Source organism: Chrysemys picta, chromosome 17, assembly GCF_011386835.1.
Source record: "Chrysemys picta bellii isolate R12L10 chromosome 17, ASM1138683v2, whole genome shotgun sequence".
Classification (NCBI taxonomy): Eukaryota; Metazoa; Chordata; order Testudines; family Emydidae; genus Chrysemys; species Chrysemys picta.
The window spans coordinates 20,357,389-20,372,377 of record NC_088807.1 but is presented as its reverse complement, the minus strand read 5'-3'; the positions used below and the strand labels follow the sequence as shown (position 1 = coordinate 20,372,377).

The 14,989-nt window shown below is 58.7% G+C and overlaps 1 protein-coding gene across 1 annotated transcript; it reads left to right on the top strand.

Annotated features, from left to right (window-relative positions):
• Positions 1 to 250: 250 nt before the first annotated feature.
• Positions 251 to 14,432, top strand: LOC122173205 (osteoclast-associated immunoglobulin-like receptor). The gene is made up of 10 exons (XM_065570933.1): positions 251 to 455; positions 676 to 711; positions 7,320 to 7,604; positions 8,808 to 9,146; positions 9,341 to 9,406; positions 10,072 to 10,194; positions 10,741 to 10,768; positions 11,314 to 11,363; positions 11,982 to 12,019; positions 12,326 to 14,432. Exons 1-10 carry the CDS (start codon positions 425 to 427, stop codon positions 12,479 to 12,481), a joined length of 1,152 nt encoding a protein of 383 aa, XP_065427005.1. The 5' UTR covers positions 251 to 424; the 3' UTR covers positions 12,482 to 14,432.
• Positions 14,433 to 14,989: the final 557 nt, after the last annotated feature.

Sequence of the window (14,989 nt, the reverse complement as noted above, 5' to 3'; positions counted from 1 at the left end):
CTCCTCTGCTCTGAGCTGCTGCTCCAGGGAGGCTAGAAGGGCCTGTTGGAAAAGGTCAGGGCAGCCTGGGCACCTCTTGATGCCTCCTGAGATTGCCCCGTTCCCAGCTGGTCCCTGGACTGGGCAGCTCCCATGTGGGGCTGGGAGGTGATGGGGCGGGGGGTGGGAACCAGGCAGCTGCAGGAGGGGATGTGGTTTGATGGGTGTGGCAAGGAGTTGGCTTTGCTCTGACCGTGGTAGATCTGGGCTGGAGATTGCAGAGGAACCATCTGATGGGGAAGAACAGGGCCAAGTGCATCACAGGCTTCCTGGGGCCGCAGTCCGTGGCGCAGTTCCTCATTCCGCTCGCACTCGGGCCTCAGGCTGGGTGGAGCTGGGCACCAGGGTGTTGGTGGCAGCGCTGAGGAGCCCCCACTGCCCTGTCATGGCGTCTGCTCTCACTGTCCTCCTCCTCGGTGAGTATCAGAGAGAGCCAGGGAGAGTGCCCATGAGGGGGATCTGAAACCAGGGCGTTTGCCTATGGAGCAGGGGATCTGAGACCAGGGCGTGTGCCCATGGTGGCGGGGGGGGGGGGGGAGTGGGGGTCTGAGACCAGCGTGTGTGTCCATGGGGGGATCTGAGACCAGGGTCCGGTCACTCTGGGATTTGGTCTCTAACAAGTTGTCTCCTCTCCAGGCTGCTGGCTGGCCGGGTGGAGCAGGGTGTCAGGACGTGAGTATCTGTGGGGAATGGGGCAGTTGGGGGAATTTCTGCATTAAGGACGAGGGACGTGGGTGGGGGTGCGGGGCACCAATCCCCCAGAGGTATGAACCTGTCAGACACGTTCTCCCCAGAGGTGGGGACTGAGACCTCGCTCTAATCATTACTGGGATGGGAACCTGTTGGAACAACTGGGGGATTTTGTAAACATGTTTTTTGGGGGGCCTGTCCTGTGAGCTGCTTGCTCAAATGACCCAAATTTAGACCAGGAACCCCATGTCACGGAGTGTGGGGGAGTCAGGGCCCTGCACCCGCCACTTCTTATGATTCATCGTGACTCTCTGCCAGACAGTAAAACAGAGGTTTATTAGATGCCAGGAACACAGTCTAAAACAGAGCTTGTAGGTACAGAAAACAGGACTCCTCAGTCGGGTCCATCTTGGGGGGTGGGGTCTAGGCCTCCCCCCCAGCCAGTTCCAAACTGAAACTCCCTCCAGCAGTCTCATCCAGCCACACCCCCTGGCCCCTCCTCCAGCCTTTGTCCAGTTTCCCCAGGCAGAAGGTGTCACCTGGCCCCAACCCACTCCTGGGCTCATGTTACTGCTGGCCGTCAAGTATCATCCCTCAGTGAAGTCACCCCCTATTTCCCATCACCATCTAGTGTTGGTGCAGTACCCCAGGGAAAGGGAGGCACGCCCCGTGTTAGCAGAAGGCAGTAAACTAATAAAACTCCCGTGCAACATTCCCAGGTTAATACTCCCCACTCCCTACTCAGTCACATCTCTCCTGCCTTCAAGACTGAACTGAGCGTGGTCACTCTAACCAGTGACCTGGGAAAGTTCAGGCCCCCGTCTCCGGGACAACACATCAGCTTTGGCTTTCCCCCTCACATGGACCACCTCCATATCGTAATCCTGCAGGAGCAGGCTCCACCTCAGTGGCTTGGCAGTGGCTCCTTTCATCTGGTGTAGCCAGGTCACGGGGAGTGATCAGTGTACACAGTGAAGTGTCGCCCAAAGAGATATGGCTCTAGTTTCTTAAGGGCCCACACCATGGCCAGGCATTCCTTCTCGATGGCCGCGTAGTTCTGCTCCCGGGGTAGCAACTTCTTGCTCAGGTACATGATGGGACATCTCTCCCTCTTTTCATCTGCCTGCATTAACACTGCCCCTAGCCCCATGTCTGAGGCGTCGGTGAACACCATAATGGGCTTGTCAAAGTCTGGGGTTACCAGAACTGGGCCACTGACCAGAGCCTCCTTCAGCGCACAGAGAGCCCTCTGGCACTGCTCAGTCCAGACCACTTTGTCTGGCTTCCTCTTCTTGCATAACTCAGTGATGGGGGCGGCTATGGAGCTAAATTGGGGCACAAATCTTTGATAGTACCCCGCCATTCCTATAAAGGCTTGGACCTGCGTTTTGGTTTGGGGAGCGGGCCAGTCTCTGATCGCCTCCACCGTGGCTGGTTCTGGCTTTAGGCAGTCGCTCCCCACCTGGTGGCCCAGGTAAGATATGTCAGCCATCCCCACCTTGCACTTCTCAGCTTTTACGCTCAGCCCAGCCTCCTGGAGTTGGTCCAGCACTTGTTTAACCTGGGACACATGATCCTCCCAGGTCTGGCTAAAGACACAGATGTCATCGATATACGCCACGGCAAAACTCTCCATCCCCCTCAGTAGCTGATCCACCAGGCACTGGAAGGTGGCCGGCGCCCCCTTGAGGACAAAAGGCAGGGTCAGGAACTCAGAGCCCCAGAGGGGTGATAAAGGCTGATTTCAGCCTGGCATCTGAATCCAGTGGCACCTGCCAGTAGCCCTTTGTAAGATCCATGGTGGTAAGGTACCGAGCTCCTCCCAGCTTGTCTAGGAGCTCGTCAGGCCTGGGCATGGGGTAGGCATCGGCTACAGTGATGGCACTGAGCTTCCGATAGTCCACAGAGAACCAGATCGACCCGTCCTTTTTGGGGACCAGCACCACCGGCGAGGCCCAAGGGCTGGAAGACGGGTGCATCACCTCCAAAGCCAGCATGTCCTTGACCTCTCTTTCCAGGTCCTGAGCAGTTTTCCCTGTGACTTGGAAGGGAGAACATCTTATAGGGCGTTGCGATCCTGTCTGCACGCAGTGGACAGTCAAATTAGTGGTCCAGGCTGGTTGGAAAACAGCTGTCGGTACAGATGCAGCACCCCTCTGATCTGAGCTTGCTGGGCAGGGGTCAGCCGATCAGAGAGGGGAATTGTTTCTGGGGGGAGCCAGCTCCTGTCTCAGGGACTAGATCTACTAAAGGGTCATCTCCCTGTTCCTCCTAATGTCTACACACGGCCAACACCACATTTCCAATGTCATAATATAGCTTCATCATATTGACATGGTACACCCGGCGGTGATGCGCCTGGTTAGACAGCTCCACCACGTAGTTTAACTCATTTAGTTGCTTGACAACCTTGAAAGGGCCCTTCCCTGGCGCCTGGAGTTTGTTTTTCCTTACGGGGATGAGAACCATCACCTGGTCCCCAGTGGCGTAGGTGCGGGCCTGCGCCATGCCATCATACCAGACCTTCTGTTTTCTCTGGGCTCTGGCCAGATGCTCCTTGGCTGGCCGTGGGGGTCACAGTGCCCCCAGGGTTCGCCGGGCTCCTTCCAGCCCCTCCCCTAGTCATAGGTAGGAGGGGCCTTGGAGTGCTCTCGGCAGCAGTCTGACCCCTCCCAGCTGGGGCAGACACCGGTGCCTGTGCTGCATCTGCTGGGCTGCTTCCCCAGGGGTGGGATCAGCTCCTCCGAGCGATCCTCCTTCTCCAGCTGGGCAATGAGCTGTTCTTTGGTGAGCTTCCCAATGTGCAGCCCCTGCACAGCTCTACAAGGTTCCTCTTAAGGAGATGGTTATACATCTTCCCGCTGTTCCCAAGTTGTTGTGGACTCGCAGGCCTGTGTGCTCTCAGCTCCCCACGGTTTCCAGGAAGAACCGCTACTGTGCCAGCCCTTCTCCAGGTCACCACCTCTCCCCCAGGGTCAAGCCGCAGTCTCCTCCGCCCCTGGAAACGCTCACCACAGTCCCCAGGGGGACCCCATTACTGCAACAGTCCTTCTCACTGGTCACACACTCCCAGGGGTTAGGCCTAGCTCCTCTCTGAGCCTTCAGCATGCCTGGTTCTCGTTAATCCCCCTACGTTTTACTGCTCCCCAGTACCTCACTGCAAGAAGCGCCATCCACGGGGTGCAGTGCATCCCACTGCTACCACCAGTTGTCACGGAGTTTGGGGGAGACAAGGCCCTGCACCTCCCACTTCCTGCGATTCACCGTGACTCTTGGCCAGCCAGTAAAACAGATGTTTATTAGAGGACAGGAACAGGGTCTAAAACAGAGCTTGTAGGTACAGAGAACAGGACCCCTCAACCGGGTCCATTTTGGGGGGCAGTGAGCCAGATAACCATGTCTGCACTTCACTCCACGTCCCCAGCCAGCCCCAAACTGGCTCACTCTCCAGCCCCTCCTCCTCTGGGCTTTGTCCCTTTCCCGGGCCAGGAGGTCACCCGATTCCTTTGTTCTCCAACACTTTTAGCTATCACCTTGCAGGGGGGAAGGGCCCAGGCCATTAATTGCCAGGAGACAGAGTGTCGGCCATTTATGTACACCGACCCTTTGCTCTGCAACAATTACACCCTGTAATAGTCCGGTGCGGGGGCCGCGCCCTCTCAGGGGGCCGTCGGGAGCCAGGCCGCCTCACTACACGGCCCAAATCGTGCCTCAGGTTCTGAAGGTCTTGGGGTTCCGCCCCTCAGGCAGAGGCTAAACAAAGGTACACGGCCTCTGTAAAGAGCTACAGCCCTCAGTCAGGGCTGGACAACAACCCCAGTTCGGGCTCCGGTTCTCGCGGCCGGAGCTGAGTAATTACAAAGTCAAATAAGCCCACACGCTAGCTCAGGGCAGCGACACACCAGGGGTCCAGGGGGGCTCAGAACCTTCCTGCAGGCTGAGCCTCAATAAAGCCAGTAGCTAAGGCCCGGCCCTCAATCAGGGCGGGGCAGCAAACACTTGTCCAGGGGGGCTCAGGTCAGTTTAGCAGGAGCTGAGCACTAACGAAGTCAGGAAGCCCAGGCCCTTAGTCAGGGCGGGGCAACAAACAATAGTTCAGGGGAGGATGCCGGAGCGCTGGCTGGAGAGGGAGGCTGCCACCCATAAGCGGGGTGGCAAGGGGGACACAGGCCCACCCACTCCACTGTGTCCCAGCCCGGGGCCCTAAGAGCGGCAGTCAGTCTGCTGCTGTGTCGGTGGGGTCCTGACCGCAACACACCGACATTGGCTCTTCCTCTGCTGTAGCCAGACTGGGGTCGGCTACCCCCGGGCTACTTTCCATCTCCCCCTCCATGGGTACCTGCTCATCGCTGGGCTCAGCGGCTGGGTCCCACACCATGCGCTCCTCGGCTTGCTGAGGGCTGTCTAGGTCGGGTCGCTCCTCCGGTCTCGGGTCAGGGGGGCGCTTGGGCCCCTCCTTGGGGTACCATGCTCAGGGTAGGCTCAGCCAATCCACGTCGGGGTACCTGGCTCGGGGGAGGTTCGGCCAATCCACGTCGGGGTACCTGGCTTGAGGGAGACTCGGTCCGTCGGCGTCAGGGTACCTGGCTCTGGGGAGGCTCGGTCTAGCAGGAGCTTGAGCCGTCTGTCCTCTCCGGCTGCCGGGCTCCAACTGAGTGCTGGGGCCTGGCTTTTATACTTCCTGTCCCGCCCCTTGACTTCCGGGGGGCGGGAACAGGTGGAGATGGCTCCACCCACTTGGGTGCCTGCTCTGGTTCCTCTCTCTCAGTGGCCGTCGGGAGCCAGCCTCACTACACACCCCCTTATCTCACCACCTAGAAACTTAAGACATGCATGGGAAAACTGAGGCATCCCTACAGTATTCAGAGGAAACATTAAGAACTGTCCCACTTCGTCACATCCTCCCATGACTCTCCCCAGCTGTGAGCTGCAGGGCCGGGCCTGCACCCCAGGGACGGGCGGGGGGTAAAACGCTGGAGCGACAGATGGGAAGAAGATTGAGTCAGATGGACATGGTTTGTGTCACCCCCACTTACTGCCTGTTTGTTTGTGAATCCAGAGGGGTCCTACCCCAAACCCTCCATCTCCGTTAGCCCCGGTGGGGTGATCCCTTTGGGGGGAAATGTCACCATCCAGTGTGGGCATCAGTACCTGGGCCTGAGGTTCCTCCTCTACAAGGCTGGAGATGGGAACTATCTGACATACACAGACCCTGCTGGCTCTGAGGCTGAATTTCCCATCACCAGCGCCAGACGGGAACACGGTGGCAGCTACACCTGTCGTTATAGCGACAGAGCAGGATGAGCTGCCTACTCGGAGCCCAGCGACCCTGTGCAGATCATTGTAGCAGGTGAGGGGCCCAGCCCAGCACCTCGGCTCCCAGCCCCACACCCAGCCAGACCCCCAGGGGTCTCCGTGAGCCCTGGTGCCCAGCAGATGGGATATCCAGCCCAACCAGTGCAGATCAGGTGGAGGGGGGATATCTTGGCCCCATGGTGCCTTGGTGCCCTGGATCCCAGGGGAGACCCTGACCCTGTCTCTGTCCCATCACTGATGCTCCATGCCGGGGATGGGGCGCGGTGGCTGTGCCGATGTCTGTCTCACGCCCCGTCTCCCTCACACTGCAGAGCTCAGCTCCCCCAAACCCTCCATCTCCCTCAGCCCCACCCGGTGGGGGTTGTCCTGGGGGGAGCCGCGACCATCCGGTGTTGGGGTCAGCGCCAGGGTCTGGAGTTTGTTCTGTACAAGGCTGGGGACAGGAACGCAGCAGCGCTGGGCGGGGACTCGGCTGGGGTCAAATTTCCCATCCCCAAAGCGAGCCGGGCAGATGGAGGCAGCTACACCTGCTATTATCCCCCGACTCGGATCCCCACACCTGGTCAGAGCCCAGTGACCCCGTGGAGCTGGTGGTAGCAGGTGAGGGGCCTGGCTCAGTGTCTCTGTTCCTAGCCCCAGGCCCAGCAGAGGGGACGCCCGGCTGGGGAACAGGGACGGAGTCACTAGGAGGTTCCCCAGCCAGGGGGGAGAAGCAGCTGCTGGAGATTCAGTGCTGAGGGAGAGAAACCCCTGCCCCCAGGGGGAGCTGCAGGCTCCCAGGCAACACATCAGTTAGGGGGTGATGGGTGGAGCTGAAGGTTTTAAACCTCCGTGTATAGGAGAGACTTACACAGTCCCCTACAAGTCAGAAGTGATGCTGTGCACAGAACCCAGGAGTCCTGGCCCCCAGCCATCCCCTCCCCCGCTCTAACCACTAGCCCCCACTCCCATCCCAGATCCAGGGACAGGACCCAGGTGTCTTGGCTCCCAGCCCTCCCAGCAGAGAAGCCAGGCAGTGAATGGACCTTGGAGACTGGACTGACCTGTCACCCACTAGGGAGCAGAGCTCTGGGCCCCCAGGGGCTGGGGTTGCTCCGTGTCTCATGCTGTTAGCCCAGGGCTCAGAGGAAACTCTGGCCCCCGTGGAAAGGCATCCAGGAGCCCGTCCCCAGAGCTGCTGGGTCTGACCCACCACTGAGGCTGCGTGGTGAGGATGGGCCCCAGGACTGAGTGACGGGGCCTGCGTCTCACGGCCTGTCTGCTTCCCACTGCAGAGCCCAGCTACCCCAAACCTAGCATCTCTCTGAGACCCAGCGGGGGGGTCTCCCTGAGGGCAGCTGGGACCATCCAGTGTCGGGGGCAGCGCCTGGGCATGCGATTCATGCTGAATAAAGAGGGACGCCATTTCCAAACTGTGGATTCGGACGGGTTCGAGGCTGTGTTTACCATCAGCAACGTGAGCTGGGAGGACGGCGGGAATTACAGCTGCTCCTATCACAGCAGATCGGAGCCGTTCGCCGTGTCATACCCCAGCGACCCCGTGGAGCTGGTGGTGAGAGGTGAGGAGCCCGGCTCAGCGTCCCCATTCCCAGCCCCTCCCCCAGCCAGACCCTCCCAGGGGCTTGGTGGCAGTGGGATGCTCAGAGCCAGGCTCTGCCGAGTCCTGACCCCGCAGAGGGGACGTCCAGTCAGGGAGCGGGGACGGAGTCACTGGGGGGTTCCCCAGCCATGGGGGAGCAGCAGCCCCTGGAGACTCGGGGCAGGGAAGCTACTTTAATGCTGCCCGTTGTGCGTAGGAACCGTGAGTCGCTATTTAATCCTGTGATCTCATCCCCTCTGTTCTCCAGGCCCTGCCTCAGGCAGTGCTCCAGCCAGGGCTGAATGAGGCAGGGGCTGCAGGAGAAGTGGTGACTTGGTGGACACGGCGCTGGGCTGGGACCCAGGAGATCTGGCCCAGCTCCTGGCACAGACACAGACTCTGTGTGATGGGAGCATGTCGCGGGTTTTAAAAGTGTCCTTCCTTGTGGGGAGGCCTCAATCTTGGGGGATCTCAGGCCGAACGCCCACAAACCGAGACGCCCACAGTTAGTGGAGACCTCTGCAAACGCTGACCTCAATAGCGCTGGATCCCTTGTGTTGGGGGAGCATGAAGGGCCCCCGCCATGATCAGGGCCCCGTTGTGCCAGACGCTGCATAAACCCAGAGTAAAGAGAGTCCCTGCCCCAGGGAGCTCACTAAGGAAAGTGAATCTGTCTTTGCCTCAGTTTCCCCCCCATAGAATGGGGATAATGACACCTCCCTGGCTCTCAGGGGGCTGACTCCCTTCCATGCCTAGGGCCGGCCGGGGAATCATAGAAGATCAGGGTTGGAAGAGACCTCAGGAGGTTCTAGTCCAACCCCCTGCTCAAAGCAGGACCGACCCCAACTAAACCATCCCAGCCAGGGCTTTGTCAAGCCGGGCCTTAAAAACCTCTAAGGATGGAGATTCCACCACCTCCCTAGGTAACCCATTCCAGTGCTTCACCACCCTCCTAATGAAATAGTGTTTCCTAATATCCAACCTAGACCTCCCCCACTGCAACTTGAGACCATTCTGTCATCTGCCACCATTGAGAACAGCCGAGCTCCATCCTCTTTGGATCCCCCCTTTCAGGTAGTTGAAGGCTGTTATCAAATCCCCCCTCACTCTTCTCTTCTGCAGCTGAAGGCAGGGTTGGGTGGGTGCCCGGGTCTGGCTCTCATAGCCTGTCTCCTGTGCACAGATCGCAGCTTATCCAGACCCTCCATCTCTCTGAGCCCCACTGGGGTCACCGCCCCAGGGGCAGACGTCACCATCCGGTGTCAGGGGCAGCGCCGGGACGTGACGTTCTTCCTGCACAAGGCCGGAGACCTGAACCCGCAGCGACACATGGACCCTGCTGGGGACGGGGCCGAGTTCCGCATCCCCACCGTGGGCCGGCAGCACGGAGGGAGCTACAGCTGCAGCTACCGGCTCCAATCACAGCCCTTCGTCTCGTCACAGCCCAGCGACACCGTGCAGCTGGTGGTAGCAGATGAGAGGCCCAGCTCCACGTTCTCGCTCCCAGCCGGACCCTCAGAAGGTCGGCACCCTGATGGGATGTTCAGAGCGGAGGTCCCAGTGCTAAGGGTTCCCCTGTACCCCTGTGCTTCTGCGGACCAGGGTCGGGGTGCTGGGGCTTCTCCCATCACTGGTCGCGGGGAGTTGGGGGCAATCTCTGAGTTGGTGTTTCAGCCCCTCCCCCCACCCTGACAGACGCTGGTTCTCTTTCTGCAGGGGGAACCGACCCGACCCAGCCTGGAGCAGCGTCGAATCCCACCCGCCCGGGCAGTGCGGGGCCAGGTACTGGGGCTGGGGGGAATCTACTGAGTCAGAGATTATGGGGCAGCTTCCTCCAGTAGTTGCCCAGGGGGAGGGACCGAGGCTGTTCTCAGGGGCAGTGACTCCCCCCCACCAATGGATTTGGGAGGGGAGAGAAGCCTCCCGCTCAGACACGAACCCGCTGCTAACGGGGCAGCCGGAGGCTTCCTCTGGGGGCAGCTGGGCCCATCAGTGGTGGGGGTGGGGGTGCCCTGGAGCTCCCTGCGAAGCAGCCAGGAGCAGCCAGCATGGGAGGCGGGATACCGGGCTAGATGGGCCCATTGGCCTGAGCCGGAGTGGCCATGAGGAAGTGGGTGAAATGCCTTAGAAATTATGGCCAGGCTGGATCAGACAGCGCCCCCTAGTGCTGTGCTGGGCAATGGGGCCAGCTCTGATTGATGGGGAGAGCGCCCCCTACTGAGTCCCTGCCCTGCAGCCCAGCGCCCCCTAGCACTACAAATCCCCCAAATCTTGTTGCTCTGACCCCACTTGATGCCCTGGGCCCCCCCGACATCCTCCCCATCTAATTTTCTGCTGCCTGCGCCCTGCGGTGTCCCAGCCCCTTGGGCACCGCCTGGGGTGGGAGGGGCTGGGAGGGGGGAACAGACCAGCCGCCCCCGGCACTCACGGCTGCTGCTGTTTCCCAGGCGGATCGGAATCGCTGGAACCTATGGGTCCGACCAGCCCCATCATCGCCGGGGTGAGCGCGGCAGCCGCCGTCCTCCTCCTGCTCCTCGTGGCCTTCGTCTGCTTCCGAATAACCCAAGCCAGTGAGTGCCCCGCCCAGCGAGGGAAGGGTTAAACCTGCGGCTAAGCAGGGCGGGATGGGGTCACGGCTTGGATGAGGGACTGTGCCGGGAAAGCCAAGGAGCAGGGGGGGCTCAGCAGGGGGCACTGAGTGAGTAATCCCTGTACACACAGCTGTCCCACCCCAGAGGTGGCCGCATTTCAGCGCTGAGTGAGGGGTCCCTGTTTAACGAGCCCCTGGCACCGTGCTTCTCAGGTACCTGGGCTGCCACGGGAGCCACTGGCCTGTGGATCAGGTTCGTTATAACGAGTCACTAATGAGGGAGGTTTGGGGACCAGAAAAACCCCCGGAGTCAATCTGCCCCTCCCCCCGGTGCATGCTATGGTGTTGTGCTGCCCCCTGCTGGTCTGGCCCAGCCCAGCAGGGATCCAGGCTCAGCACCAGCAGCAGAGGGGAGCCCCCCCAGACCCCCCCCATCCCTGCTGCCCTGTGGGGGTGAGTGGCCGGGTGCTGGGACCGGGGGATCCCGATTGGCTCATGGAGGATTCTGGTTTGTGTCCCTCTGCAGGAAAAGGAGCCGCACCGAGACCGAGCAGGTAGGAACCCGGCTCCTCCCCCCTCCCGCTCGACCTGCCGGGGTCACAGGGCTCCTGGGTTCTGTCCCTGGCTCTGTGTGTGTGTGGGGGGGGTAATGGGGTTGGGAGTCAGGACTCCTCAGAGATGACCTGGGCCTGCTGACAGTGGAGGGGCACAACCCCAGAACAGCTGGAGTCACACCACACCCGCCCCCCCTCCCGGAAAGCAGTGACCCCCCACGCTGCAGCTCCCAGCTGTTTCTCTGCTCCTGCCTCTGCCTCTCCCTGTCCAGCGCAGCTCCCCAGCTCAGCTGCTCCACAGGGAGGGGCCCGGCTGCACCATGTGACCGAGCAATCTGGGGAGGGTCATGTGACCCTGCATGCCCCCCCCCCCCCCCACGTTTCGCCTCTGGCAGGGGAGTGGGGTCTAGTGGTTGCGGCGGGGGGGGGGGGGTTAGGGAACAGGGTTCAGTGTGAGGCAGGATGGGGGGCTCTCTCAGTGTGTTGGGGAATCTCCCTGCGGGTGGGGGGATATGACATTTACAAGGGGATTTTCTCTCTTTTAGCCCCAGCCCCTTGAGGGTATTGAAGACCCCGGCACAGCAAGACCCCATCTGTGAGTAACACACCCAAGGAGGTACCAGGGTGGGGCAGGACCCCTGGGGATGGGAGGGGCTTGTGGGGGCTCCACAGCTGCTTCTGGGTGGGACTAAGGAGAAGGCCCCAGAGGTAGCTGGTGTCAGCTGAGCTTCTTGCCTCCCTCCACACCAACTTCCTGTGGGACACCCTCCCCTCCCCCTCTAGTTCAGTGTCTCCCTCTGTGGGCCCCCCATTCTCCCCCCCCAAGCCTGGAGCGTTGTGTGTCCCCCCTTCACTTCTCCATTGGACCTTCCCAGCCAATAACCTGGGGAGAATCCCCATCCACTCCTGGCTCCCAGCCCCCTGCTCTAACCACTAGATCCCAGTCCCCTCCCAGAGCTGGGATGAGAACCCAGGAGTCCTGACTCCCAGCCCCCCTCCCGCCATAACCCCCTAGACGCTGCTGCCGTCTCTGTGCCTCAGTTTTCCTCTCTGTAACATGGGGCTAATGACCCTGGCCCATGCTGTGGGGCGGGGGAGGGGTGGCTGTGCTGGTCTCTGAGCCCCCTGGCTGGACAAAGGGGTCAGAGCTGGATGTGGGGTTCTGCTCTGGGCCGGCCGGGGGTGCAGCTCAGCTGGTGTCTCTGTTCTACAGACTCCTCCATCGATGAAGGGAAAGAGACGCAGACCCTGGTAAGTGTCCCTGTCCGCCCGCGGGCCCTGACCCCCAACCCTGACCCACATGGGCCCCACTCACCTTATCTGGCACACTCAGTATTTTGGGGTGGGGGTGGGGTTCCTGGGAGGTGCTTATGGGATCGCCAGCTGGGATTGCAGGGGTGTGTGTGAGTGTGTTTGTGTGTGTCCCTGTCACCCCCTGCTGGAGGGGACAAACCCTGCTCTGTGTGAATGTGTGTGTGTGTGTGTGTGTGTGTGTGTGTGTGGTGGGGGTGTTTGGTGCACACAGACGCACACCCCAGTGACTCTCTCTCCTCCCAGCCCCAGAAGCCCGACCCCGGTGCCGATGGACTCACCTATGCCGAGCTGGACGGCCGGGCGCTGCACACTAAGCGGGGGGGCCTGGCCCCTGCCCCTGAGGCCGCCCAGTCCAGCGTTTATGCCGCAATCAATGTGAGCCGGGGGGCCCCGCAATGAGAGCCCTGCGCAGCCATGGGGTACCACCCCGAGGGGGCAACAGACTCACAGACTCACAGACTTTAAGGCCAGAAGGGTCCATCGTGATCATCTGGTCTGAGCTGCTGCACATCGCAGGCCACAGAGCCTCACCCACCCACTCCTGTAGCAGACCCCAGCCTCCGTCTGAGTCACTGACGGCCTCAAATCATGGGTTAAAGACGTCAAGTTTCAGAGAATCCACCACTGACACTACAGTAACTCCGCACTTAACGGTGTAGTTCTGTTCCTGAAAAATGCGACTTTATGTGAAACGATGTTAAGTGAATCCAATTTCCCCATAAGAATTAATGTAAATGGGGTGGTTTAGGTTCCAGGGAATTTTTTTCCGCCAGACAAAAGACATTATATACATATACAGTATAAGTTTTAAACAATTCTAAACAAACAATTGAATACTGTCCACAGCAATGATGATTGTGAAGCTTGGTTGAGGTGGTGAAGTCAGAGGGTGGGCTATTTCCCAGGGAGCCTTGCTGCTAAATGATGAACTAGCACTCGGCTGAGCCCTCAACGGAACATGCTGATGAGCCCACCCTATCCATGGAGTGCACCACTCCCTCCTCCTGACAGCGCATGCACGGCTGCGCAGGTGCTGACTTTCCAAAGTGCAGGGGGCTGCGTGCATGAGTGAGTGAGAGACAGAGAGAGAGAGGGGTGCATTGCCCCTTTAACTATGCTGACCCCCACTTCAAGAACGTTGCCTGTTTAAGCAGATCAGGCAGTTCAGACAGGAAAACAACAGCTTCCAGCAAGCCCCCCTTCCCCTGTTCTGTCCCTGAGCCCTGTCCCCTCCTTCGCTTTGTGGAGAGAGGGTACGGGGGGGGGGGGGGAGGAACAGGTGCAGGGAGACATCCTAAGGTTACCATATTGCAGTCCTGGAAAAAGAGGACACTCTAAGGGGCCCCGGCCCTGCCCCAACTCCGCCCCTTCTCTGCCCCAACTCCGCCCCTTCCCCGGCCCCGCCCCAACGCCGCCCCTTCCCCAAAGTCCCCACCCCGACTCCATCCCCTCCCCTGAATGCTCCGCCCCCTGCTCCTCCCCCTCCCCTGCTTCCCGCGAATCAAATGTTCGGAGAACGGAGTGGTCTCTAATAGTCAAAGACTTCCCCGTCCCCTCCAGTCTATGTCTATCCTATTGCTGTCTAACCCGCCCCAGCTCCTCATCTGATTTCAACTGCCCCCCACTACCGCTCTGGATTCCTTGTCCCAGTTTCCTGGTCCTGTCTCACTCTCTTCTCTCCCCGCCCCCTTCCCTCAGATGGGATGTTCGTTCCAGATTGGCAAAATGATAAGGCTTCCCAACATTTCAACACTTCCCATTCTAAATTTTCGGTTGCTTAACTATAGGCTAGCTCTGCCTACAACAAAGCATATTCAGAACCTCTGATTAAAGGGATTATAAGTGTAGCAACCTCCATCATAGCTAGTCACCAAAGATTGAACCCGAGCCATCCAGACTTAAAAGCATGAGCTTCTACTACTTGAGATCAAGATATAACTCCCTTAGCTGGTAGCTATACAGTTATCCTCTAAAAATCCACCAGAGGAGGGCACAAAACACAGGTTGGACAGTGAATTACAAAAGTGCCAAATATTATTATTAGACCTGTAATACTTTTCACAATGAACATCAGCAGGGGATAAACGGGGAGTTTAAGAATATGTGGAAAACAATTTTAGAATAACATTCAGTGCTGTCGTTTAAAAGAAAAAAAAACTGTTAAAACTCATAACTTAGCAGCATTCAGTGTTTGAAAAAAAACAACTTCTAGGAGGGATACAAGTTAAGAATGTTGAAACAGGAAGATGTTATGCTTAGTTACCACTGGGGCAAGGCGGCGTGCTATGTAATACTTGCAAGATTTCACTGTAATGTTTTCAATATATAGCAGCGCAATGCTGATTCCGTTGATATTGTTGAGCAATTCATGCTGATTTTATTTCAGCCCACATCTTAATAGTTTTGAATACAAGATCACAATTCTCAGCTCAGTTGGTCTGAACATGCAGAGCTTTAAAACTGCTATGCTCTAAACTGTATATTAACTACAGTTTTATAAACCTGCATGTCAGAGAACTGTGTGCCACTACTACTAGACAGTGGCACAAGGCAATTCAGTGTGAATCACAGCAATGTAGGACTGGAAGGGACATCAACAGGTCATCTAGTCAAACCCCTGCACTGAGGCAGGACTGAGTAATAACAACACTAGACCATCCTTGACAGGTGTTTGTCTAACCTCTTAAAAAACTCCAATGATTGCTATTCCATAACCTTTCTAGGTAATTTGTCCAGTGCTTAGCTACCTTTAAAGTTTGGAAGTTTTTCCTAATGTCTAACCTAAATCTCCCTTGCTACAATTTAAACCCACTGCTTCTTTTTCCTGCATATCCTGAGTGGGACGGGGGTGGGTCCAGGCAGTGGGATTGGGGGAAGGGAGGTCGAGGGAGTCGGTGGGTGTGTGGG